Raw genomic sequence first — 26,733 nt, 5'->3', positions numbered from 1 at the left:
CTCTCGGTTCCCAATTGGTTGTGGATTGGTCCGTCTCTCTTTCTCTGTCGCTATTTGCTCTGGCTTCTGTTTTCCTTTTTTCTTCTCTGTCTTTGTTTGCTTTCAGCGGAAGGTGAAACAGGCCAGCGAGCGGGACTTCCGGTATCAGAGCATCATGCGCAACCTGGTGCGCCGGTACGTGACGGTCGAGCAGCGGAAGGCCGAATCGCAGGGCGTCACCGAGGACGATGTGAACGAGATCAAGCAGGACATCTCGGCGTTTCGTTGTGAGCTTGTCGAAATACTGAAGAACAGCGGCATGAACACGACGAGCGCAACGGGCGCGGGTGGAGGCGTGGGCGGCAAGAAGAACCGCCAGAAAGAACGACGACTCATGAAGGGTTTCAACATAGCTCCGGCACCGGCCCCTGACTCCAGTCAGCATCTGACGCCGGTGTCGGAGTTTGTATCGCCCGGATCCGGTGAACATCACTCCCATTCACCGCATGAGCTCTTCGCCGGAGTTTTCGGGCCAGGTCTCACACCCAAGAAAGCCCTGCACCAAGTCAACCCCATGCACCAGTTTTCATCACAGTCCCAATCTTCCTTCGGTGAAAACAACAATCCCATACACAAACTTGCCAAGCTAGCACCGAAATTCCATTCCAAACGACCTGGCTCGCAAAAGAAAAGATGGGGTAGTAAGATTCCACCTCTGGATCCCATGGCGAGCAGTCCGACTAACATTCCCTCCCCAACCCTTACAGGCACCCTCATCGAGGCGGCCAAACATGGCAGCGTGTCGCGATTCATCGGCCGGTCCCGGTCGGAGGATTCGGTTTGCAATCACGGTGGCCCGGGAGGGCGGTGTGAATCCGCCAGCCACAGCAACAGTCCGGCATCGGACGAAGCCATCACCGAGTCCCCATCGGATTCCAATCCCAGCCTGGATCGACCCGACGGGGATCCATCCTCGGATCCCAACGGCGGCACCAATCATCATCAGCATCATCGATCGCATCACCATCATCACCACCACGGTGGATCGGATCGAACCCATGGCAAGTCCAAGGATCAGTCCAACTCCTCGCATCATCATTACCATTTGCACTTCGGAGCGCTGGCAGCACTGAAGCGGAAACGGAAAAAGTTCTCCAACAGCCGGAACAGCAGTCCGGTGCTGGAGCCACCGAGCGAAATGCCTTCGTCAGATGGGGTTAATTCGCAGAACAACAACAATGTTAATAGTAAGGTGAGTACGATGTTCAGGAGGCTAGTAAGGTTCAAATATCAGAGGTTACAAGTAACCACATTTTATTTGACATTTATTAAGGGTCAGCTTTGGCTGGGAAAAATAACCTACAGTGTGACCCATAAAAAATGCGGAAATCCGTAATCAAGGTTCAAAATCACTTTTTTAGTATTAATGGGTGGCCAACATTTTCAACAGGCGGGCCAAATTTTGGAAATGCGATAGGCTGGCTTGCCAAACCATATATATATATATATATATATATATATATATATATATATATATATATATATATATATATATATATATATATATATATATATATATATATATATATATATATATATATATATATATATATATATAGATATATATATATATATATATATATATATATATATATATATATATATATATATATATATATATATATATATATATATATATATATATATATATATATATATATATATATATATATATATATATATATATATATATATATATATATATATATATATATAAGCTAAGAATTCATGGATCAGGGAATTCTTTTTAAAAAAAGGAGAACTCGACTGCACGACTTGGAGATTAAACTAGAAGTAACTTTATTCCTATTCTCTACAGAGTTTAGAACCTCAATCTAATGCGCACTATTACTGGGATTCCGGGAAGTCCGATCTGCTGGGAATAGAGATGTTGTTGAAATTGTCACGTCGCTCGGTATCGTGTTATGCTGGAACGGTGGGAACATAATTGTTGATGTTGGGTCCTCGGCTATGGCTTGGTTGCTAACTACTCCATCCCCTAAAGAAGCACGGCCCGTGCGTCCTTTAATGAATGCTGTTATCGCGTTACGCTGTCGATAGACTAAAACAGTTATGATTATCGAGACAAAAATGATGAATGCTGCAGTTGATGAGAAATGCTGTAATTTTAGTGATTCCAGGTGTTGTCGGTTTTGGATGTGCATTTCATGTAAATATGAAGTGTTGTAATATCGCTCCAGGTGAGTTTCATCTATTTGATATGTTTCGAGTGGTGAAATGACTGGATGCTTGAAGGTTAGTTCAAGGTTTTCGAACAGCCTGTCTTGAATAATCACTGAACAATTGTGAAAGATTATCAAATAGTTTCCTTTTAGTTCTTTATGGTTTATACCGCAAGTGCTACTCATAACCACATTTTGTAGTGTGGCTTTGACTACTAGTGTTCCGTAATACCGTATTTGTTTTCTCCACTCGATCAGTGTTCCACCGTACCCGACAAAAACAAACACAAATCGTCGCCAGTGTATTGCTACCTCACTCACTCATACGCTCTCTCGCAACACTGGCAAAATTATCGGTGGGCCACCGTCCGTAAGCAGAACTCCGACAGGTCAAAACCAGTGCAACACCGTCCGAATAAACAAACAGTTTGACAGCACCTAGTGGTGCACCAGTGCAACACTAGTGCAACACTCGGCATAAACAAATACGGTATAAGTCAAGAGTTTTAATTCTGTAGCAGGCGGCGTTTCTTTGAAGGGACATTTTCCACTTCGTCCGCGAACTAAAGGTGCAATGCACAAATCGTTAGTAATATTCGAAAGTTCATTTCTTTTGTAAATATAGACTTTGGCTATTGGTTCGAGTTCAGTCAGTATAGCAAATGTAATATTTGCATTAATGAGAACTGTATGGTATCCGATGTTAACAGTTTTGTTCTGAATAGGCAATTGTTCGATAATCATTCGCTCGTATATGATGGGAGATACTCTGGGGATGTCAATACTGATGATAAGATGATGTCCATGGTAGAATGCTGTCACGGAGAGGTAATTGTACGCATCTTCTAAACTATCCAAACTAACATCTACCTGTTTTAATTGATCTGCAATAATTTTTAATTCATTAATTGATAAAAGTTGTCGGTTAACAATATTAAGTTTGGCAAGTGCTATTCCATTTTCTATAGTTCTTAAAGTTTGCAATACAAGATCTAACTGGAAAAGAATCGAAATTTTAGCATTTTCTGTTACTAGATAGCCTTTTTGCGTGTTGATCTTGTGGATAAGATTCTGATGTTTTTTAACTTCATCACTTAATTTTTTCAGAGAATTTTGAAACTCTAAGTTAATTATGATCTGTTTATTGTTTTCACTCATTAATTTGGTTTCAGATCGTTTAATAGCATCAATATTATAATCGATTTGTCGCAAGTCATCTGCGTCTAAATTACCTGTGAGGAATTTTATAGCACTGCCTAGTGTTTCAATTGATCGTTTATTTCTGTATGCATCCGGGAGAAGGGTTTTATAAACATTTTTAACTTCCTTAAGTCTAATATGAATGATTTGAGAAAAATCTCCTGTCGAACTATTAATTTTGAGTATAACTTGATCCAAAATGTCAATGGTAGCTCCTAACTCTTTAAGATCGACTGTATGAAATAGTCGGTTATATCCTTCCAGAATTCTACCTTCTCCTGCACTGAGAGTCAGTGCTCCTGGGTTGTTAGTTATATCGTGTAGTTGTATGAATTTGGGTAAGGATAAGGGCAGGAAAATCATAATGATGATGATGAGTAGTTCCATCCTGAAAATAAAAATCTATTAGTTTATAGTCTTTTAATATTTTCTTTATGGATCTCCCGTCCAGACCTATCGAGGATTGCTCTTCCTTTATCTTCAATAGCTTTGGTCGGTTGATACTTTTCTTTAGTCTTTTGCTTGATTCCTTGAATCTTTTTAAAGACTATGTCATCAATATCTATGTGAGGTTTCCCTTCTCTACCCTTGTTATGGTAGTCTAAATTTTTCTTTTGTGTTTTTTCATTTGCCAAAATTACCTCGTCATAGAATTTGTGTCGTTCCTCTAGCATTTCATTAATGTTAAGAGGCCGTTCGTGCCCATCTTTGATTCCATAAAAGATTTCGCGGGGTTTCAGTCCAGTTGCTGAATGAATCGTATTGTTGTATAGCGTAGAAGCTATCCGGAAAATTTCTTTGTTAGTTAGATCCGCATATTGGGGTTTTATGCATCGAAAAATTTCAGCCAGTGTTGAATGAAATCTTTCGACCATACCATTGCTTTCACTATGGTTTGCAGGCACGAAATGCATCTCGACATTCATATTATTTGCTAGACCTCTTATTTCAACTGAGCGTAAAGCGGGTTCATTGTCACAAACGATTAATCCGGGTGTTCCATATATCGAGAAAAGTTTAAGTAACCCTTTTCTTATATCAGTAATAGTTCTGGATTTGATAGGAATTATTATGCCAAATCTTGAAAATTTATCTATTGCTGTTAGAAATATCAAAGGTTGGCTCAAAAAGATGTCGATATGAATTATTTCGAACGGCTTTTCAGTATTTGGTGTCGTTCCGAAATAAATTTTGTAAGGATGGCGGTCATATTTATTTTTATTGCAAACTTCACAAAGTTTTATAAATTGTCTAATTCTAAATTTCATTCTTGGGAAAAAGAATCTATTAGAAATTTGTTTATTATTCTCCCAAATCCCTCTATGAGAAGATTCGTGTGTTTGTTCAATTATTGTGTTTTGTTCTTCGGCGGTTTGTAAGTCGATTAACATTTTTTGTGAAATGTAAATTTTGAATGCTTTAGCCCTATTGAAATGATTTTTGTAAACTATCTGAATAAGGCCTAATAGTTTCTCAGGGCAATAAATACAATTAGTCTTTCTTAGATCCATATGGTTTTTAAACATAGAGAAAATTACGGGAACACCAAAGACAAGTCTGGTAATTGTCCTTCTGTAGACCCGGGGAAAAATTTCCTCATAGTCATCTGGTGCATCTGGGCCTATCTTCAACACGATTTGGTTATTGAAAGTGTTTACTGCCCGCTCTGTACAGGGAATAAATTCCGAATCATCAGTATCTGCTGAGTGTACAGTTGCATCGTCAGATGATATTTCCTCATTGGCATTAAGTTCGTGGTTTACTCGCGACAGACTATCTGCAACGACGTTTTGTTTACCAGGTCGATAGCGGATTTCATAGTCAAATTCGCCTAGAGCAAGTCGCCAATGAACTAGCCGGTTGTTTGTATCTTTCAGATTAAGCCCGTATGTAAGTGGCTTATGATCTGTATACAAAATAAATTTACGGCCGTACAAATACGGGCGAAAGTATTTGCATGCCCATACAACAGCCAGTAGTTCTTTCTCTATGGCTGAGTATTTTTCTTCACTTTTGTTTAGGGTCCTTGAAGCAAAAGCGATGGGTTTATCGTTGCCAATGGTCCCTTGAGAGAGCACAGCGCCAATTGCAAAATTGGAAGCGTCTGTGGTCAGAATAAATTGCTTAGTGAAGTCGGGGTATTGCAGAATGTTGCTGCCTGAAAGAATATTTTTGCATCGCTCGAAGGCGTCAACGAAATCTTTTGAATGTTTGATTTCCTCGCCTTTCCTTAGAGCGTTAGTAAGAGGCTTCGCTATCTTGGCGAAATCTCTTATAAATTTACGGTAGTATCCTAGTATGCCTAGGAAACCACGTAATTGCTTTTCATTTGAGGGCAATGGCCACTCTTTGATGATTTGAATTTTATCCGGGTTTGGCCTAACACCGTCGGAGGTGACGATGTGCCCTAAAAACGCAACTTCCTTTTTAAGGAATTCGCTTTTATCTAACTGAATTTTCAAATTATATTTTTCAAGTGTAGCAAAGATTTTTGCTAGGTTGTCTATGTGTTCAGTTAGACTGGTTGAAAAGATGATGATGTCATCCATGTACACCAAGCAGATGACACCAATATGCTCCCTAAGCACATTGTCCATAACGCGTTGGAAAGTGGAAGGGGCATTTTTTAACCCAAAAGGCATTCTAAGAAATTCATAGTGTCCATTCTCGACACTGAATGCGGTTTTTGGAATGTCTTTTTTCTCAATTTCCACCTGATGAAAGCCAGAGGCTAAGTCCAGTGTAGTAAAATACATACACCTTCCTAGCTTATCCAGAATATCGGTGATATTGGGAATTGGATATCGATCGTCTACCGTCTTCTCATTCAATTTACGGTAGTCGATCACCAAACGCCACTTTTTAATTCCAGAAGCATCCAATTTCTTAGGAACAATCCACACAGGGGACGTCCATGGGCTACTAGAATGTTGTATGATGCCTTGCTCGAGCATTTTCGAAATCTGACGCTGCACCTCTTCTCGGTGACAAAAGGGGTAGCGGTACGATTTCGTATGAATCGGCAACTCATCTTTTGTTATGATGTTATGTTTAATCGCACTTGTGAAGGTCAATTTATCGCCTTCCAAGAAGAAAACATCTTCATGCTGATGAATCAGTTTTAAGAGCTTGTTTCGTTCATCACTATTCAAATGTGATATTCGAATTTGCTCATAAAGAGATTTTGATAATCGTGATTTTTTATCACCAGGTGTACTTGTTTCAAAATTATTAATTTCAGGTATCACTAGTTGTTGATCTAAATTTATTTTACAACACTCATCAGAGTAATTAGTAATTACTACACGAGCTTGGTTGTCTTTAGCATTGTACAGTCCAGAATGAATAATGACGTTCTGCTGCACAAATAAATCATTTTCAAGATAAAAATCGCCATCATTTGTTTCTATAGAAAGACCAATAATTTTAGTTTCATGGGAATTTAAAATAACATTTTTTATATCTGGATACTTTCGATACATCTTAATCCTTGTATTGAAAATTTCTAATTCATTTGATTCCGTTAAAATGTTAGCTTGATAAGTTTTTAATGTTTCGTATCCAATTAAGCCATCAAAAAACGGATGGAAATTGAATACATAGAATGTAGATTTTTCAATTTGATCATATTGAGGAAACGGGTTAAATTTCACATATCTGTCTATTTTGTGTTTTCCACTGATGTTCCGAACATTTAATGGGGTTGTAACTTTGCAATTATCGTAATTCACGTGTTTTGGATCTATGTAATTTTTGTTGGCTCCCGTGTCGATTAAAAATCGGAGAGGGCCTTTGGTTGTCTCAATTAGAACGTATGGAACAAAGTTGTTTACGTTTGTTGCGATGCAAACGCGACCGTCTGAAAATTTAAATCTTCAATCTCGTCACTGTTAGTAGTGGCTGAGGCTGATGCATGTGAGGCTTCTTCTGTAGGTTGTTTGGTAATTTGATCAGATTGTTGTGGTTGTTGATTTGTTTGTGTATAATCGTCCAATGTAGGATAGCCGTAACAATAATCAGGGTAAAATTGCTGATTGTAGTACATTTCTTCACATTCTTCTATTTGATAATGCGGCCTGTTTATGTAATTTATTGCGCGCGATCTCAACGATGGATCAATGTCCATAGGTGTTGGCTTAGGTTGGGGAGTAAACTTTGGAGCAAAAACGTTTTTATTTCCGAATTGGTTACCGGTTGATTGGAATGTATTTTGAGGTTTTTGGAAATTGAATGAATTGGATGTTGGTTTGAATTGGAATGGTTTAAACTGGTACGGTTGTGGTTTGGGTGCAAAGTTTTGGAAATAGTTAAAATTTTGTCTTGGAGGGTTTTGAGGAAAGTGTAGACGCTGTGGAAAAGCGTTTCGGTTTTGAATGGGTGGAAATGTTGGAAAAGATTTGGGGCTATGAATTGGAAGTGTTAAGAAATTTCGTGGGGATTTATGCGGGATTGGTGGTGGATCGGATTTGTCTGTGGGTTTCACATAATGATAATTGGATTCTTCTATGCACATTCTCAAGGCTTCCTTTAAGGTGCTCGGAGTTTGCGCTCTTATTATGTGTCCTAAAGGTTCCTTTAGTTTAGATAAAAATACTTTGAGTCCCATTTGCTGAAATAACAAATTCTTTGCTGTTTTTACCTGGGCATTTTGCAACTGCTGCTTGAACAGCGGCATTTTCGCGTGCCTGTTGCTCTGCCGTAATTTGGGCTAACTCGGCTCGTGCGTTTTGCACAGCTTCAGCGGCACCTTGCGCTTCGACTTTGAGCTGATGAATTTGCTCATTTTTAGAGGCTAATTCTTGCTTCAGGTACGCAAGTTGCTGTTGGAACTGTTCCATCTCTTTTTTTTTATTATTACTATCACTTTTTTAAACAAAAAATCACTTGTTAGTATTTTTTACACTTTGTCATCAAAATTGTTAATTAGGGGTAAAAATAAAATTACTTACGTTACGTCCAAGCTTGTTGAAACTGCCGATGTCCACTCGGTTTTCCTAATTTCCCTAACAAACGATTTTCACTCTTAACTAATTTCGCGATTTACGTTCACGGAAACGATTTATGGTTCAACGGAATTTTTCTCGGTTTAAAACACAAGTCCACGATATGCGCTCGCGGATGCTCGATCGCGGTTAAAAACACTTAGAAAAATATCCGGACGACTGCGCCAGCTAAGAATTCATGGATCAGGGAATTCTTTTTAAAAAAAGGAGAACTCGACTGCACGACTTGGAGATTAAACTAGAAGTAACTTTATTCCTATTCTCTACAGAGTTTAGAACCTCAATCTAATGCGCACTATTACTGGGATTCCGGGAAGTCCGATCTGCTGGGAATAGAGATGTTGTTGAAATTGTCACGTCGCTCGGTATCGTGTTATGCTGGAACGGTGGGAACATAATTGTTGATGTTGGGTCCTCGGCTATGGCTTGGTTGCTAACTTATATATATATATATATACATATATATATATATATATATATATATATATATATATATATATATATATATATATATATATATATATATATATATATATATATATATATATATATATATATATATATATATATATATATATATATATATATATATATATATATATATATATATATATATATATATATATATATATATATATATATATATATATATATATATATATATATATATATATATATATATATATATATATATATATATATATATATCATGTCTAATATATGATTTTTTATGCAGAAATGTTAAGTAGTGTAGGAATTCCACAGTACATTAAATTTCTTTCATGGTCTTACAATTATTCAAAATATAAAACTTCTGATTTTTGATTTCTGCATCATGTTGAGTTGTCTAACTTTTCCTTAAATAATAAGGACAAAGAAAATTATGAATATGTATCGACGCGTGCGTCCTGAAAAAAGATCAACTCAGTTCTAACATGTGCGTACTGCTTCACAAATGCCCATTTCAGATGTCGTTACTTAATCGGCAGCTCTGCACAAAAAATGAAAAATCCAATTTGCAAATCAAGATTTTCAGAAATTTATTTCAAAATTTTTAATTTAAAATTCAACCAGACCTCCATCATTGATACTTTCAAAACTGAACTAACTTCAACAATTCAAAATGCAGTTTCAAATTAAATGCATACTATAAAATCGGATTTTCAAACAGTATTCGCGTCTAAAGAAACATCCCAAAAATTCTCGTGTTTAAAATTTGACACTATCAAAACAGATTTTGAAAATTTTAAGTAGGAAATGTCTGAACTAAAACAACACAAACTTTTTTTTCCGCAAAGTTACAAAGCAGGAAAATCAGTTGGACAAAGTATGTATGTAGAAATATAATCTCCAAAAGGCCATAATTCGGAGAGTCCCATTTGTCATGAATGAAAATACGATTAATGACATTTGCAAAATTGCTCAAAACTTGGTACTAACCAGTACCAAGTAGTACTAACTACTAGAACTAGACTAGAAAACTAGGCTTATGTAAAAACAGATAAGATCTGTACATTTCCGTTCAAAGCTCATCACCTTCGCCTAAGCGTAAAAAGGTTTGAATGAATATACACATTTGTAAAAACATTTAGTCCAGTTTTCTCTATCTTTTATAATGGATACCACAGATATTGCCAATTTTGAGCAATTTTTATATGATTTAAACTCATAACTTTTTCGTTATCTTCTGAAGTATCTCAGAATTTTTTTTATTACTCAAATCTAATGCTATGATAACATCTTTGGTTCCTTTTGTTTCTTGAAAATTATCAAATGTTTGAAGATGATGAAAAGTTTAAGATAAAAAAATGGAAATCAATGAAAGGAAAATCATAAAGCGCAAATATCATGAATTTTTTCAAAAAAAAACTTCAATGCTTGTCTCATCGGTGGTCGGTGAGTCGTTTATTCTTTTTCAAAAATTATGATTTACACGGCTTATGTTCATGCATTGATTCTCATGTTCCTTTGATCTTCTCATCATATTCAAAAAGTTGTTTTTTTTTTATTTTGAGAGCGGTGTTTTTTTTTTTTTTACAGTTTACACAAGTTTAGAAGTCATGGTTTAAATACAATTTTTTTTAAAAATTATCAAAGAATGACGGCTCATTTTTAACATGTTTGCCTAAAATGGAATAATTGTTAAAACAGAACAGCCAATACAAGGATTTTCAATGGTGTCAAACTTTTGCGAACGTATCATCGATATGGGAACAATTTTATTATCTTACAAGCTTCCTAAATTTTCCATATAATTTCAAAATATGTGTAACTATGCGACTTTAACATACAGTTGCGTTCAAAAAAGAATGAAATCGCGTAAAGCTGCACACCCACTTTCAAATTTGACGAGCTGCCATTTCTCTATCGGTTGATATTTTTTAATGAAAATTTCACACAATCTAGTTCAACTCTTCAACTAACACTCTACGAAAATTGAAGTCTTTACAATTACGGGTAACAAAAATAGAGCTATTTCCGTAAAAAACGAAAATTCGGAGTTGCTTAGCTAAACTTGCTGTATCCTCGACAATTTTCATTCAAAAATCTTGAAATTTGGTCCAAAAATGGAAAAATTTTGTTCTAATACCATTCCAAGTTCCGTCAAAATCGATGAACGTCATCAAAAATGGCGCCGGATAGAAAATCAGGTTCATTATCGCCCAACATACGATTTCATTCTTTTTTTGACGGATGTTAGTATGGAAAACATAGTAATCCATGTATTCTTGGTTTTTTCTTTCACAAAATCTAAATTTATTACAAAGGAGATTGAAAATTGTTAGAAACTTCATTTCTGCTTTGATTATAAATTGTTAAAGAAAAAAACCAAGAATACATGGATTACTATGTTTTCCATACAAACATCCTTCCAAAAAAGAATGAAATCGTATGTTGGGCGATAATGAACCTGTTTTTCTATCCGGCATAATTTTTGATCACGTTCATCGATTATGACGAAACTTTGCCTGGTATTAGATCAAACATTTTTACATTTTTTGACCAAATTTCAAGATTTTTCAATAAAAATTGTCGAAGTTACAGCTAGTTTAGAGGAGCAATTCCAAATTTCTCTATTTTACGGAAATAGCTCTATCATTGTTACCCGTCATTGTAAAGACTTCAAATTTCGTTGAGTGTTAGTTGAATAGTTGAACTAAATTGTGTGAAATTTTCATTAAAAAATATCAACTGAAAAAGAAATGGCAGCTTGTCAAAGATGGAAGTGGGTACGCAGCTTCACGCGATTTCATTCTTTTTTGAACGCAACTGTACATGCTTTTTTGCGAATTTTAAAATTTATTTTTTTTTGAGGTATTTGATACAAGATTTTTTTATCAAAAAAAATATTTCAAATCCATATTACTTAGTAATTTTGTAAAAAAAAACTTTGTTATTTTTTTTAAAGTAAGTTGTGAAAAATTAAAAATATGGTGCAAATCTTTTAAATAGTGCCGTCTGCAAAAATGAGCAAATTTTACACATCCGTTATTCAAAAGAACAGTTCATGTATCAAATATTAGAAAATTGAAAAATTAACAGGTTTTTCCGACTTTTTATTCCTTTATTTATTACTTTTCGATAAACTTCACCTCCAAATGGTACAGAAACCAAGAAAAAATCTCAACTCTTAAATAAAACTAAGACCACATTTAACATTTTGGAAAAAGCTTCGCGGGCCACAAAAAGACAGTCGCGGGCCACATGTGGCCCGTGGGCCATGGTTTGGCCACCCCTGCTTTAGAGAATCGAAACTTGGCTGAGAGCAGGGGTGAGTAAATAATATTAATATAGTAAATTGAAATAATATTTATACTTAACAGAGCTTAACTGAATTTTTTATAACGACAATAAAAACGATATTTAACACCGTTTTTAATACAGGGTAAATAATATCAACCAAAATTGAACAAGTACCGTAAACTGGGGGAGCTTGGATCACTTTTTTCATTCATTTTTAAATATTTTAGAAGAGATTGCTTTTTCGTAATTCCTGAAAGTTTTGAAACACTTACGGAGTCGAAAAGTATAAAACATGATCTTTGATTGCAGTAAATTCAAACGACATTGGTGATTATAATTAAATGTTTGTTATTTACAAAACCAGATTTCGAGTTCCGGGGTAACTTTGATCACTATGGGTTTAACGTACATCAAAATTGAAATGAAATTTGGTCATCATGCAATTCCCTAGGTTCTTGCACTGTTCCCATGTTCTTTTTTTTCTTCAAATTTAACCATTTGATAGGGTATTGGCCATTTTTACTATACGGGCTTTCTCATGGGAAATCACCGATTTTTTCAATATCCAGAAGTTATCCCAAAATTATCATCACTGAACCTAAACAAAGGAAAAAGATGAACTTTCATATCAAACAACCCATTTGCTCTTAAATGCTTAAATTTGATCAGGAGAGATGTTTGTTTGTGAGCCTTCGAAAAAACAGATATTTTAAGGTTCTAAAATTACATTTTAAATAATATCAAAAATCTTCAAATAGAAACCATATTTAACTTAGTTGTAACTCAAGGCAAGGCAGGCTTTCAAACGTAGAAACCGTTTTCAGATATTTTATCTTTTTACTTACTTAATGACGATTATCTGCAAAAAATTCATGTTGATCAAAGTTCCCCCAGTTTACGGTACTTGCATTCATTTTTTATGATAGAACTCCACTGCAACAACGTTGATCGACAGTCACCTCCCTACTATGGGTCAATTTTTCATTTGCTTCATTCAGCCCAAGAATAAACATCGATCACAGTTGTATCGGATAAGTTTTTCAATGACTGTCCGCCAACTGCAACATTGATATAAAGTCGCGTATGCCATAAAAATGGTAAAACGACTATAATCGAAACAACAACAAAATTTATCAATAATGTTTTAAACATTTACACCTTTGCTACTTGCAAACTTTTCTGAATTGTTACTTTTTATGTGAGTTTAATAATGATAGTTATTAAGAAAACAATTATAAATCTTCATTTTTGGCCCATTGTTACCCCGCATGACGATAACTGAATCTTGATCATTTTTTAGTAATTCTTATTTCTTAATCAATTTTTATTTTTTCACTGATTTTTTTTACAAACAAAAATTTTGTTTGTTTCACTTTTCTTAACCATAATTCTTACCTTTTTCGAACCATAGAAAGACCTTCAACTTTTTGTTGTTCGAAAAAGGTTTGAACCCTTTTCTAGGAGAAACACTTTAAAGTTCGAACAGATGCTACTGCATCATTTCAGTAACTGGAGCTAGTATGGAGCTAAATCACAGCGAATACTTTTAGTGAGAAAAATATAATTTTAGTAAATCATTGTATTCACAGCGTTCGACGTTGAATCGTTATTAATTTTGCAGACCTCCAATCCTTTTTCTGTGCCCATTTTCGATAAGTTTGTTCATAATTCAGCTTCGTGAAAGTTGCAGTTCATCTCTCTGATTCCAGATTTTTTTTAACAGATTTAATAGATTTTCATGAATTAAATTGCCACTAGGATAGCCTTTTTAGAGGTATTCCTGAAAATCTTATGACTAAGGTTGTTTATGCATGGACATCCTTTATATTTCGACACGGCGCAATTAAAAATAATTTCATTCTATATTTAATGTTATTCATTTTATTAAGCGCAAAATTATTTTGCTTCATAAATTTCATAAGGAGTCACATTCATACTTTTATTGTCTTCGCCGAAGTACCGTATTCAAAGTTGAGTAACGTGAAACCGCTTCCAGAACCGCATCAGGGCTTCTAGAAGATCTCCGGGAACCAACAAAACAGATAAACTTACTCGCACGGAATCTGCTTAAACGAAACACTTTGGTGCAAGATTTGCAAACACTTTGTTTACATTTGTCTGTTCCTGTTCTTGACAGTCTATAACTTTACATGACATTATCACGTTCAGTGTATTGTAATATTGATTAAATTGAAATTCAATGTCTTTATAAAGTCTGCTTCATTTAATATTGGAACAAATTCTTTTGCTCATTGTGGCGCTCCTAGTGGAAGGATTTGGAAACTTTTTTCACCCACGTGTCGGGAAATTCATTACCTTTCACCATGTATTTATGTCATAACACCAAACGATAGCATTTTGTAAACAACCGCCATGGAAGCCGAACGGAGAGATCAAATTGTGCACAGTTTTCTTGAAAATCCGTTGTTGTCGGCATCGAAGCTAGCTAAACAGCTTAAAATGCCCAGAAATACCGTATGGCGTGTTATCAAGCAGTACAAGGAAACATTGACGACGGCTCGGAAGCCGCATTCGAAGCGTCGGAGTGGAACTGTCGACCGGAAACTTCGTGGGAAAGTCATCAAGGTCGTCAAGAGGAATCCCAATCTTTCAGACCGCGATTTGGCCAATAAGTTCCAGGCCGCTCACGGTACGGTGCGACGAATTCGTCTCCGGGAAGGGATAAGGTCATTCCGAGCCAGCAAACAGCCAAATCGGACGCTGAAGCAGAACACTGTGGCCAGAATCCGTGCTCGAAAGCTGTACGACCAAGTACTGACCAAGTTCGACGGATGTATTCTGATGGACGATGAGACCTACGTGAAGGCGGACTTTGGGCAAATCCCAGGTCAAAAATTTTATTTGGCGACGGCTCGGGGGGATGTACCTGCAAAATTTAAGTTCGTGTTTGCGGATAAATTCGCCCGCAAGTACATGATTTGGCAGGGGATATGCAGTTGTGGACAGAAAACCAAAGTCTTTCTCACTGACAAGACAATGACATCAGAAGTCTACAAAAAAGAGTGCCTACAGAAACGGATTCTGCCGTTTATTCGTGCCCACGACCGTCCAGTAATGTTTTGGCCGGACCTCGCAAGCTGCCATTACAGCAAAACGGTTATGGAATGGTACGCAACGAACGGGGTCAGCGTAATACCGAAGGACCTCAACCCCCCAAACTGCCCCCAGTTCCGGCCGATAGAGAAATACTGGGCAATCACGAAGCGGAGGCTTAAGGCAAAGGGAAAACTTGTTAGGAACATGACTCAAATGAAGAACTGGTGGAATCAAATCGCCAAAACGGTGGACGAAAAGGGTGTGCGCCGCCTAATGTGCCGTATTACGGGAAAAGTACGAGAATTTCTTCGAAACAGCAATGAATAATTTTTTTATTTTTTTTTATGAAAGAGTAAAGAAAATGCTACATTTGTATGAAAAACAAATTATGAATTCGTTAATAAATGACTGAACTACACGCAATTGTTTGTGTTCCAATATTAATGAAGCAGACTTTAACATTCCATGTCGTGTTATTTTAAGGATTCAGTGTTGTTAAGGATTCAGATATTTTTTTCTAAAATCGTATCAAAATTGTTTAAAAATTGTTAAAAATCACCGAAGCATATCAACATCATAATTCAAATTATACTTTTAAAACAACGTCAACCAATCGTAAATTAATTCTATTTCAAAAACTTCGTTCATCCATCCAAATTTAATAACTTTTGCAAATTATGTAAAATTAAACCAAATCCAAAATATTTTAACCCTTTAATACATGACTTTTATTAAATGAGAATTTCAGTTCTTGATTCAGTGAAATAATAACATTTTAATTCGAATTACAAAACTCAACAGGTTTGAAGTCGTTATTTTGAGCATTATAAAAGTTATAGCCCATCAAAGTAAAAAAATTTTTTTTTGATATTCTTAGTACATTTCAATACGGTTTTGCTAATTTCTTCAAAACCTTGTGTATTGTGTAGGAAGGTGTTTGTGATCGATTAAGAAGAAAAAAATTTGTTAGAGTTTGCAAATTTGAAGAAATAACAGCCATTTTCCAAAATCTACTTCTTCAAAAAGCACCGCATACCGCATACTTTGTTCGATATCGCACACATACATTAAAATATCGTGATAAAAATACCATGGGATAATTGCTTTTAATCCCTAGAATATTTTAAATGAATTCTTCACTCAAAAATATCCACGCGTTTTTGAGATATTTTGATTATGATTAGTGTTGTTTTAAAACAACACTATGCATTAAAGGGCATCTTGGCATCTTGCTCTGCTTATGAACATCAATAATGAAAAGCTAGACAGAATTTACAGTTGGGTAGTAAAATTCAACTTAAATCGTTTTAGTACTGACAAATCTCTCAGAAAAGCAAAGTTTTGACTTGAAAAAGGTGCAATGATTCAAAAAGACTCAAATTCGTATTCATCTTGTTCAAAGAAGGCCTTCCAACTCTCTCGTCAAATCGAGGTATTGAAAAATTTTGGAAAGAGTTGAATTGAGTTGAGGTTGAGGTCCGTACTTTGAAAAATTCATTAATAAATATTTATGATATAACCAGAGTTCGTTGAAAAAAATATTTCTTTAAAATGTCAGAAGCTTATGAACCCTACTTTATTTCAACATTATCATTCGAAGTTTTTATTGTCTATCAAATTTTTCTAAGGAAAACAGTGAACTTAAAAACTTTGGAAAATATACTTGGAAACCATTAAATTGACTATAAGTCCATTGTAGTCACGCCATTTGACATTTCTGGGAAGAATAAACCGATGAGAATTTAAATGCCTAGAAAAGATTGACGTACATAAATTGGGAGGGATAATATTTTTCAAATGGTTGTCAGAAGTTTTTCAGCACGTATCCGGCCCAGAAAATCCGGACTATTTTCATATAAAAACCTGACAAGATCCGGCAATTTGATTCCAAAATTATCAAACAAAACTTCAGGCAACATCAATAGAAAATCAATAGCAAAAAGAAAATTTAAGAAAAAGTCCATTAAAAATTATCAGCATATTTTGAATCGTATTTTAGGCTTCCACAAAACTTTCCATGATTATATTTATAGAATTTACTAAAAAATTCTGAGAATTTTTCAATGAAATCCGGTCAACCGAGCCGGATCGGACTTTTCCCAAATTTTGTATTAAATATCCGGGTAAACCCGGATAAAACTGGGCAACCTGGCAAGCTTAATCTATACTCGATGTGACTTAGGCAAATATTTTTATAGCACTTTCAAAAATCTGTTATTTTTTCCGAATACTCCAGAAAAATTTGTTTTTTATTTTTTGGCCCGCCAGCTTATCTCATTTCTGAAATTTGGCCCGCCTGTTGAAAATGTTGGCCAGGCATGCGCAAGAGGATTGATTGCTTTAAAACTGCTAAGCGATACTGTCACAACCTGCGGAATGAAGCACCTTCCGTAGCATAAATATACCTTGTTTCTTGTCGTTAGAAAGGTTTAGGATTTAAACTAATCATAGCAATATATTTTTTTAATTCATAAGTCTGTGAGGAAGAGCTATTGCAAGTCGTTCTAAAGCATAGAATAGCTACAGGCAGTGCCAGGAAGTCCAATCAGTTTCTATATAGCTTCAAGATCAAATCGCCAGCTCACGTGGTAAGGGACATTATTGGAATGCGAGAAAAGCAAGGAGACACAAACGACAAAATTGAATTAGAATAAAGGCATTCTCTCTCTGTTAGTCGCTCGCGAATCAGGTAAATTTGCCAATTTAAGCATGGGAGCTCTGGAATAATTTTACAAATTATGACATTCTAGACGTTCATTGAATTAAACAGATAGGGGGAAGTGTTCCTATATGCGCATATTGGGTAATATGCGCATACAGCCGATTGACGATATGGCTGGAGATTCATCATATCTAATTAGTGTAGTTTGAGGGTAATACGCTTTTAACACATGGCATAAAAAAATTAAATTATTATATAAAGTCGAAAAAATTTAAAAATTCAAACAAGATTTTTGTCAGTTTTGTTATAATATATTGAACTTTAATTATTATGCATACAGATTCTGTGAACAAAAATTTTAGTGGTTTTTCTTTCTTATTCATCTAGAAATCGGAAATTCAACAAATCGAAGCTTTTGGCAAAGTTGTAAATGATAAGATATTGGAATAAGAGACAGGTTCTGAATGCCCATATCAAGGCAGGTTAAATGCCTATATCAAGAAAAATAGATTAGTCTTATAAATTTTTTACTTTCTATCATTTAAACATGAAATCTACGCTCAAATCACGATCTTACAGCGAAAAAAGAAGAACTTCCTACTGATCCGATAAAAATACAATATGAACAAAATATTACCCTGAAATATGGCCATATGGCATACTTAACTATGTTTCATGCAAAAGAACTAGTGATGTAAAAAATTTCACCAAAATTTCGGCCTTGACGTATGCTTAACATCCGTTTCAACCATTTTCAATTAATTAATATCAAAATATTGCAAGTGGTAATGAAATATAGCTAAAAACATAAATATGCGCATTTAGTCCGCCGGTCGGCTATTTTGACTTCTTTTATTATAAAATTATTTTCACAAAAACTGTAAGAGATTTTAACAGAAAAATTTCACTAACGTATATAAAACAGATGTCCGCTCATGTGCATATAGTTTTCAGACTCCTATCTTTTGGAGTGTAGGAGAAAATGAGTGCTTTTCTTTAATATGCGCATATAGCCTTCCTCTCCCCTACATAATTTTGAAATATCTTATTTAAATCATCACTATACTAACCATCTCCTTCGATTCCAGATAAAACGTGCTTCCAGTGTTCCTTCGCGTGGCGGTATCGACATCGATCCGGGTGGAGTGTTCAGCACCCACCTCCACAGCCCAGGTGCCGGAACGATAACCGAATGTTCCGGCGAAGATGGCAGCGGTGGCAAAGAATCATCTGCAGCGACGACGACGACGACGGCGTCCAAACTGCTAAAAACACCTCGCCACGAACAGACCCAGAGCCAGACCAACTCGCTGGAGAAACCACGACCATCGATGACCATCGATCGACCTCCTCCGCTGACGCCTTCGACGACCGAGGAGAGTGTGGACAATCCCCCAAATGCTAGGATTAGTTCTACCGAACCTCTGTTGAGGATACAGGGTCGGTCTGCAACGATTGACGGAGGACCGGGAAATGTTTCTTCGAGCGGATCCACGATAACGACCTACAGGATACCGGGCGTCACACCCGTCCGAGGGCACTTCCAGTCGCAGGGATGGTTATAGGGTCTCCTCAATGCGGGCGACTTTTTGTACAGGAAAAAGATCCGGCCCGGGATCGTCCAGATGGGCTACGATGGATCGAGTCCAGGGCTAGATCGCCGTAGCTATTACCACAATCTTCTAGTTGTAAACGGTAGCAAGTAGTCGAATGTTTGTTGGAGGAACATTTTAACTGCCATGTTGAAAACAGGACACAAACACATTCACATTCAATCATTGAGAACGAAAAAACATTAGAACAAAAAAATCCTCTTAACCTTACACATAATCGGATGTAAACTAATTGAAAGCAAAATTCTAAACAAATTAATCGAATTCGAGGTTATGGTAATGGTTTAGTTTGTCGCAAAGCGAAAAGAAAAAGAGAATAAAACAGGGATCGAAATCCACCGGGTTAATCCAATCCCTATGACGTTTTACCCGTTGCTTTACCGAGTTTTTCGTTTTCACTACCAATCCTAATATGGCCTAAGAATGAGAGACATCTAATACGAAAACCCGACTTTTTAAATGTAAAACATTAGTTAACCAATTATGTAATCCAATTTGACATCTGTGAATCCACCGTGAAAACACAATGTTGATTGAATAGGAAAAAAATGGGAATTGTGCGCAAAACACTTAAAAATCGGAACCGGTGTGGGTGAAGGGCCATTTACGGTGCCTCGACTAGCTAGTAGGCGGTGCTCCGGCTTTCTCTCACTCACACCGAACCGATCTCTTCTATTGTTATATCGATGCATAAACACAACAGATACCGTAATCAAAAGTAGCGAACTCTTTATATACTTGAGCAAACAAGCAAACAGCATTACTATCACACCAACACTCACATCACCACACCATTGAAAAACACGAAAGTAAACACTTACACATCTGTTTAAAACGCACCGCAATCAAACACATACAGAGACATGTAAGCGATAGGTTTAAGACATTAGTAAATGTGTGGGGATAAACGGGAAAAAAAAAGTTCCGTCGAATCAGGAAAGTTTGCAGAAAGAGAAAAGTAAGGGACCAAGTCTCTTAAGAACAAACCAAAAATCCAATGAAAAGTATAGAAAGAGAGAATGAGATAGAAAAAAAAAACCTTTATATCACCACTCAGAAAAAAATGGAATCTGAAAACTAGAGGAAAAACCAGGTAGAATAAAACAAAAACGATCAACCAATTTCGATCATTGTAGGAATAAACAAACCACAGGGTGTTTCATGTTTTACGAAAAGCTAGAGTAGCTGCAGGAGCTCGGTGAGAGTCGAAAGCAAAAGAAACCGTGTAAAAATAGAAAGAAAAAAAAGTGAGACAACCATTTGCTTTTGCTCTGAACAAAACAAACAAACAAACCAAACACGCAATTCTTCACACACTAGCTAAGTAAAGAGCACCCAGAGACACAACCGAAATCACAACCGATAGAATCTAACAAAAGCACCAATAGTAACAACAATAGAGCCCTAGAGCTTAACATTTGAACAGCAACAACAACAACAACAACATGAACCTTAACAAAGAACAAACAAACGCTCCTATCAAAATTTCACGAACACCAATGTAGAACTCTATTTAGTGTAGATAGTATCTCTAGATTTTGAATTGATTTTCTTTAAAAACATTTTGAAATCACTTAAAACTAATGTTCGAAAAATAAAAAATAATTTAGTTCCACGTTTTTCGAATATTGTGATTATTCAGACTATCATTTTGTCAATTTTTCAATTTGTCTATTTGTCAATTTGTCTATTTGTGAATTTATCAGTTTGTCAATTTGTCAATTCGTCAATTTGTCAATTTATCAATTTGCCAATTTGTCAAATCGTCAATTTTTCGATTTGTCAATTCGTCAATTTGTTAATTTTTCAATTCGTCAATTTGTCAATTTTTCGATTTGTAAAATTATTTATTTTCCAATTTTCTTACAATTTTTTTTCACCAAAATTTTCGATTTATAATTTTATATTTTAGATTTAAGATTCTAGATTCCTGATTCAAGATTCAAAATTCTATCCTCGGATTCCAGAAACTAGATTCAAGATGCTAGATTTTAGATTCTAAATTCTAGATTCTAGATTCTAGACTCTAGATTCTAGATATTAGATTCAAGATTTTAGATTCTATATTCTAGACTCCAAATTCTAGATTCTAAATTCTAAATTCCAGATTCTGGATTCTAGATTCTAGATTCTAGATTCTAGATTCTAGATTCTAGATTCTAGATTATAGATTCGAGATTCTAGATTCTAGATACTAGTATCTAGATTAAAGATTCTAAATTCTAAATTCCAGACTCTAGATTCTAGATTCTAGCTTCTAGATTCTAGATTCGAGATTCTAGATTCTACATTCTGGATTCTAGATCCTTAATTCAAAATTGTTGATTCTAGGTTCAAGATTTTAAATTCTAGATTCTTGATTCTAGATTCTAGATTCTAGGTTCTAGATTCTGGATTCTAGATTATAGATTCTAGATTCTAGATTCTAGATTCTAGATTCTAGATTGTAGATTCTAAATACTAGATTCTGGATTCTAGAATCTAGATTCTAGATTCTAGATTCTAGGTTCTAGATTCTGGATTCTAGATTCAAGATTCTAGATTCTAGATTCGAGATTCTAGATTCTACATTCTGGATTCTAGATTCTGAATTCAAAATTGTTGATTCTAGGTTCAAGATTTTATATTCTGGATTCTTGATTCTAGATTCTAGATTCTAGATTCTAGATTCTAGATTCTAGATTCTAGATTCTGGATTCTAGATTCTAGATTCTAGATTCGAGATTCTAGATTCTACATTCTGGATTCTAGATTCTGAATTCAAAATTGTTGATTCTAGGTTCAAGATTTTATATTCTAGATTCTTGATTCTAGATTCTAGATTATAGATTCTAGATTCTAGATTCTAGATTCTAGATTCTAGATTCTAGATTCAAGATTCTAGATTCTAGATTCTAGATTCTAGATTGTAGATTCTAGATTCTAGATTGTAGATTCTAAATACTAGATTCTAGATCCTAGAATCTAGATTCTAAATTCTAGATTCTAGATTCTAGATTCTAGATTCTAGATTCTAGATTCTGGATTCTAGATTCAAGATTCTAGATTCTAGATTCGAGATTCTAGATTCTACATTCTGGATTCAAGATTCTGAATTCAAAATTGTTGATTCTAGGTTCAAGATTTTATATTCTGGATTCTTGATTCTAGATTCTAGATTCTAGATTCTAGATTCTAGATTTTGGATTCTAGATTCTAGATTCTAGATTCTAGATTCTAGATTCTAGATTCTAGATTTTAGATTCTAGATTCTAGATTCTTTATTCTAAATTCGAGATTCTATGCTCTAGATTCTAAATTCTAGATTCTAGGATCTAGATTCTTGACTCTAGATCCTAGATTCTAGATATTAGATTCTAGATTCTAGATTCTAGATTCTAGATTCTAGTTTCTAGATTCAAGATTCTAGATTCTTGATTCTGGATTCTAGATTCTAAATACTAGATTCTAGATTCAAGATTCCAGATTCCAGATTCTAGATTCTAGATTCTAGATTCTAGATTCTAAATTCTAAATTCCAGATTCTAGATTCTAGATTCTTGATTCTAGATTCTAGATTCTAGATTCTAGATTCTAGATTCTAGATTCTAGATTCTAGATTCTAGATTCAAGAATCTAGATTCCAGTTTCTAGAATCTCGAAACTGGAATCTAGATTCTTGAATCTAGAATCTAGAATCTAGAATCTAGAATCTAGAATCTAGAATCTAGAATCTAGAATCTAGAATCTAGAATCTAGAATCTAGAATCTAGAATCTAGAATCTAGAATCTAGAATCTGGAATTTAGAATTTAGAATCCAGAATCTAGAATCTAGAATCTGGAATCTGGAATCTTGAATCTAGAATCTAGTATTTAGAATCTAGAATCTAGAATCCAGAATCAAGAATCTAGAATCTTGAATCTAGAAACTAGAATCTAGAATCTAGAATCTAGAATCTAGAATCTAATATCTAGAATCTAGGATCTAGAGTCAAGAATCTAGATCCTAGAATCTAGAATCTAGAATTTAGAATCTAGAGCATAGAATCTCGAATTAAGAATCCAGAATCTAGAATCTAGAATCTAGAATCTAGAATCTAGAATCTAGAATCTAGAATCTAAAATCTAGAATCTAGAATCTAGAATCTAGAATCTAGATTCTAGATTCTAGATTCTAGATTCGAGATTCTAGACTCTACATTCTGGATTCTAGATTCTGAATTCAAAATTTTAGATTCTAGGTTCTAGATTTTATATTCTAGATTCTTTATTCTGGATTCAAAATTTTAGATTCTCGATTAGATTAGATTCTAAATTCTAGATTCTAGATTCTAGATGTTGAAAGATTCCATCTCCTGGATTCTCGATTCTATATTGCTGAATAATGATTCTAGATTCTGTATTCTTTTTGTTCAAGTTTTTTTACCGAACTCCATTTCCAATAACTCTCTCCTTTTGTCATTTTTTAATCATAGTAACCATGGTGTTTTGCACCCGAAACTTTCTCCCATTCAAAGAACATCTGTCAGAAACATATATAAACAAAACATAAAACGAACAAGCGGAAGCAGCAAGAAATCAAAGGAGGCCTTATTATAGAAAAGAAAATAAAGTTTAATGTTGATAAATAAATAGAGTGTTTAATAAAAGTGGAATTTAATGACGAAAAAAAAAATCAAAAACCAAACTACACAGACACAGTTAAAAAGTATTAACGATCTCGAATCTTGGTTGATCCCAAAAAGATGGGCTCAGATCCTCTAGGCGGATCAACTAGATTGAATGTAGGTAAATTTAAAAAAAAATCAGCTAACATAACAATTGGGTAGAAGAAACGACTCGTGTTAAAACAAATGTTAAAGAAAGGTAACGTTAACAATAAACAAACAAACTCACTCATACAATCTCACATTCATATTTTTGAAAACAAAATCATCACGTTTAGTTGGTAAGCAAAATCAAAACACAAATGTAAACATTCAAATTGTCAAACCAAGAAAAAACGGAATGAAACAGTGAATTGAGTTGAACTTTAACAGGAAACGATTTTTTCTATGATTTCAGCAGCAAAATTTTCAACAAAGATAAACAAAATTTTACAGCTTTTACAAAAAAACAACATAAAATCTTATAAAAATTCGACACTGGACAAAAAACGTTGTTCTGAAGCAGACAGTTAAAAATGGGTAAAAAATCTATTGGTGGCTATTTAATTATAAACGAAACCAAAATTAAACTAAATAAGAACAGTATTCAAACAAGTAAATTGGTAGCTAATTTATTCAATTAGGAAATTCAACCCTCGGAGGGAGGAATGTCAAAACAAAAAAAAAAACTACTTTAAACAACCGCAACGGAAAAATGGAGAGACACTTTTTAAGCAACGTGAGCATTTTCATCTAGTGAAATCATTGAGCAAAACAAAAATCCATTACGATTTAGGAAGTCAAAACAAACAACTCACATTAACAAAAAAAAAAGGAAACAAACACTTAAACTTAAACTAAAGAACCTATTGTAAGAGATATATCTATAATGTTGTCAACGTATATAAATTCCAGTCATTGGTTACATTAGCAAAATGAAGAAGATACCAAAGGTTATAAGTATATCAGACAGTCAGCTGGGTCAGCAGCGAGTCGAAACGGAAAGGTTTTTGGCTTTTTTAAGAAGAAACGATATGAGAACAGAAATGTACGAAAGCGAATAAACGATGCATGCAAAACAAAAGCAGGTTCAAATGTAACAACAAGTAACATTCATTGTTTGTAGAACATTTGATAAATCGAAACAAAAATACACAAACTCATCGCTGGATGAACTACCTTGAACCGGTTTTTTGTTGTTAAAATGTTTGAAAGAAATTTCTATCGGAAGTTTGCCTTGAAATGAACATTTGTATTATTTTAAAAATTGTCAAAATTGTCAAAATTGTAAAAATTGTCAAAATTGTCAAAATTGTCAAAATTGTCAAAATTGTCAAAATTGTCAAAATTGTCAAAATTGTCAAAATTGTCAAAATTGTCAAAATTGTCAAAATTGTCAAAATTGTCAAAATTGTCAAAATTGTCAAAATTGTCAAAATTGTCAAAATTGTCAAAATTGTCAAAATTGTCAAAATTGTCAAAATTGTCAAAATTGTCAAAATTGTCAAAATTGTCAAAATTGTCAAAATTGTCAAAATTGTCAAAATTGTCAAAATTGTCAAAGTTGTCAAAATTGTCAAAAATTGTCAAAATTGTCAAAATTGTCAAAATTGTCAAAATTGTCAAAATTGTCAAAATTGTCAAAATTGTCAAAATTGTCAAAATTGTCAAAATTGTCAAAATTGTCAAAATTGTCAAAATTGTCAAAATTGTCAAAATTGTCAAAATTGTCAAAATTGTAAAAATTGTCAAAATTGTCAAAATTGTCAAAATTGTCAAAATTGTCAAAATTGTCAAAATTGTCAAAATTGTCAAAATTTCAAAATTTTCAAAATTGTCAAAATTGTCAAAATTGTCAAAATTGTCAAAATTGTCAAAATTGTCAAAAATTGTCAAAATTGTCAAAATTGTCAAAATTGTCAAAATTGTCAAAATTGTCAAAATTGTCAAAATTGTCAAAATTGTCAAAATTGTCAAAATTGTCAAAATTGTCAAAATTGTCAAAATTGTCAAAATTGTCAAAATTGTCAAAATTGTCAAAATTGTCAAAATTGTCAAAATTGTCAAAATTGTCAAAATTGTCAAAATTGTCAAAATTGTCAAAATTGTCAAAATTGTCAAAATTGTCAAAATTGTCAAAATTGTCAAAATTGTCAAAATTGTCAAAATTGTCAAAATTGTCAAAATTGTCAAAATTGTCAAAATTGTCAAAATTGTCAAAATTGTCAAAATTGTCAAAATTGTCAAAATTGTCAAAATTGTCAAAATTGTCAAAATTGTCAAAATTGTCAAAATTGTCAAAATTGTCAAAATTGTCAAAATTGTCAAAATTGTCAAAATTGTCAAAATTGTCAAAATTGTCAAAATTGTCAAAATTGTCAAAATTGTCAAAATTGTCAAAATTGTCAAATTGTCAAAATTGTCAAAATTGTCAAAATTGTCAAAATTGTCAAAATTGTCAAAATTGTCAAAATTGTCAAAATTGTCGAAAATTGTCAAAATTGTCAAAGCAAATTGTCAAAATTGTCAAAATTGTCAAAATTGTCAAAATTGTCAAAATTGTCAAAATTGTCAAAATTGTCAAAATTGTCAAAATTGTCAAAATT

At 34.1% G+C, this 26,733-nt stretch overlaps 1 protein-coding gene across 4 annotated transcripts in view; it reads left to right on the top strand.

Moving 5' to 3' along the window:
- LOC129745171 (transient receptor potential-gamma protein) overlaps positions 1-21,012 on the top strand; it is a 94,083-nt gene extending 73,071 nt beyond the window's left edge. Inside the window, exons 16-18 of one of the 4 annotated variants that reach the window (XM_055738090.1) lie at positions 107-461; positions 747-1,231; positions 18,977-21,012. In XM_055738090.1, coding sequence (XP_055594065.1) covers positions 107-461; positions 747-1,231; positions 18,977-19,453 — 1,317 coding nt within the window. In that variant the 3' untranslated portion in view covers positions 19,454-21,012. Of the gene's footprint in view, positions 1-106; positions 681-746; positions 1,232-18,976 lie in introns of all 4 variants that reach the window. The other 3 variants (XM_055738089.1, XM_055738088.1, XM_055738087.1) reach the window with 3 other exon arrangements.
- Positions 21,013-26,733: the final 5,721 nt, after the last annotated feature.

The sequence above is a fragment of the Uranotaenia lowii genome, chromosome 2 (genome assembly GCF_029784155.1).
Source record: "Uranotaenia lowii strain MFRU-FL chromosome 2, ASM2978415v1, whole genome shotgun sequence".
Classification (NCBI taxonomy): Eukaryota; Metazoa; Arthropoda; class Insecta; order Diptera; family Culicidae; genus Uranotaenia; species Uranotaenia lowii.
Note: the sequence above shows the minus strand (reverse complement) of the source record. Positions and strands in the feature narration are given on the sequence as shown.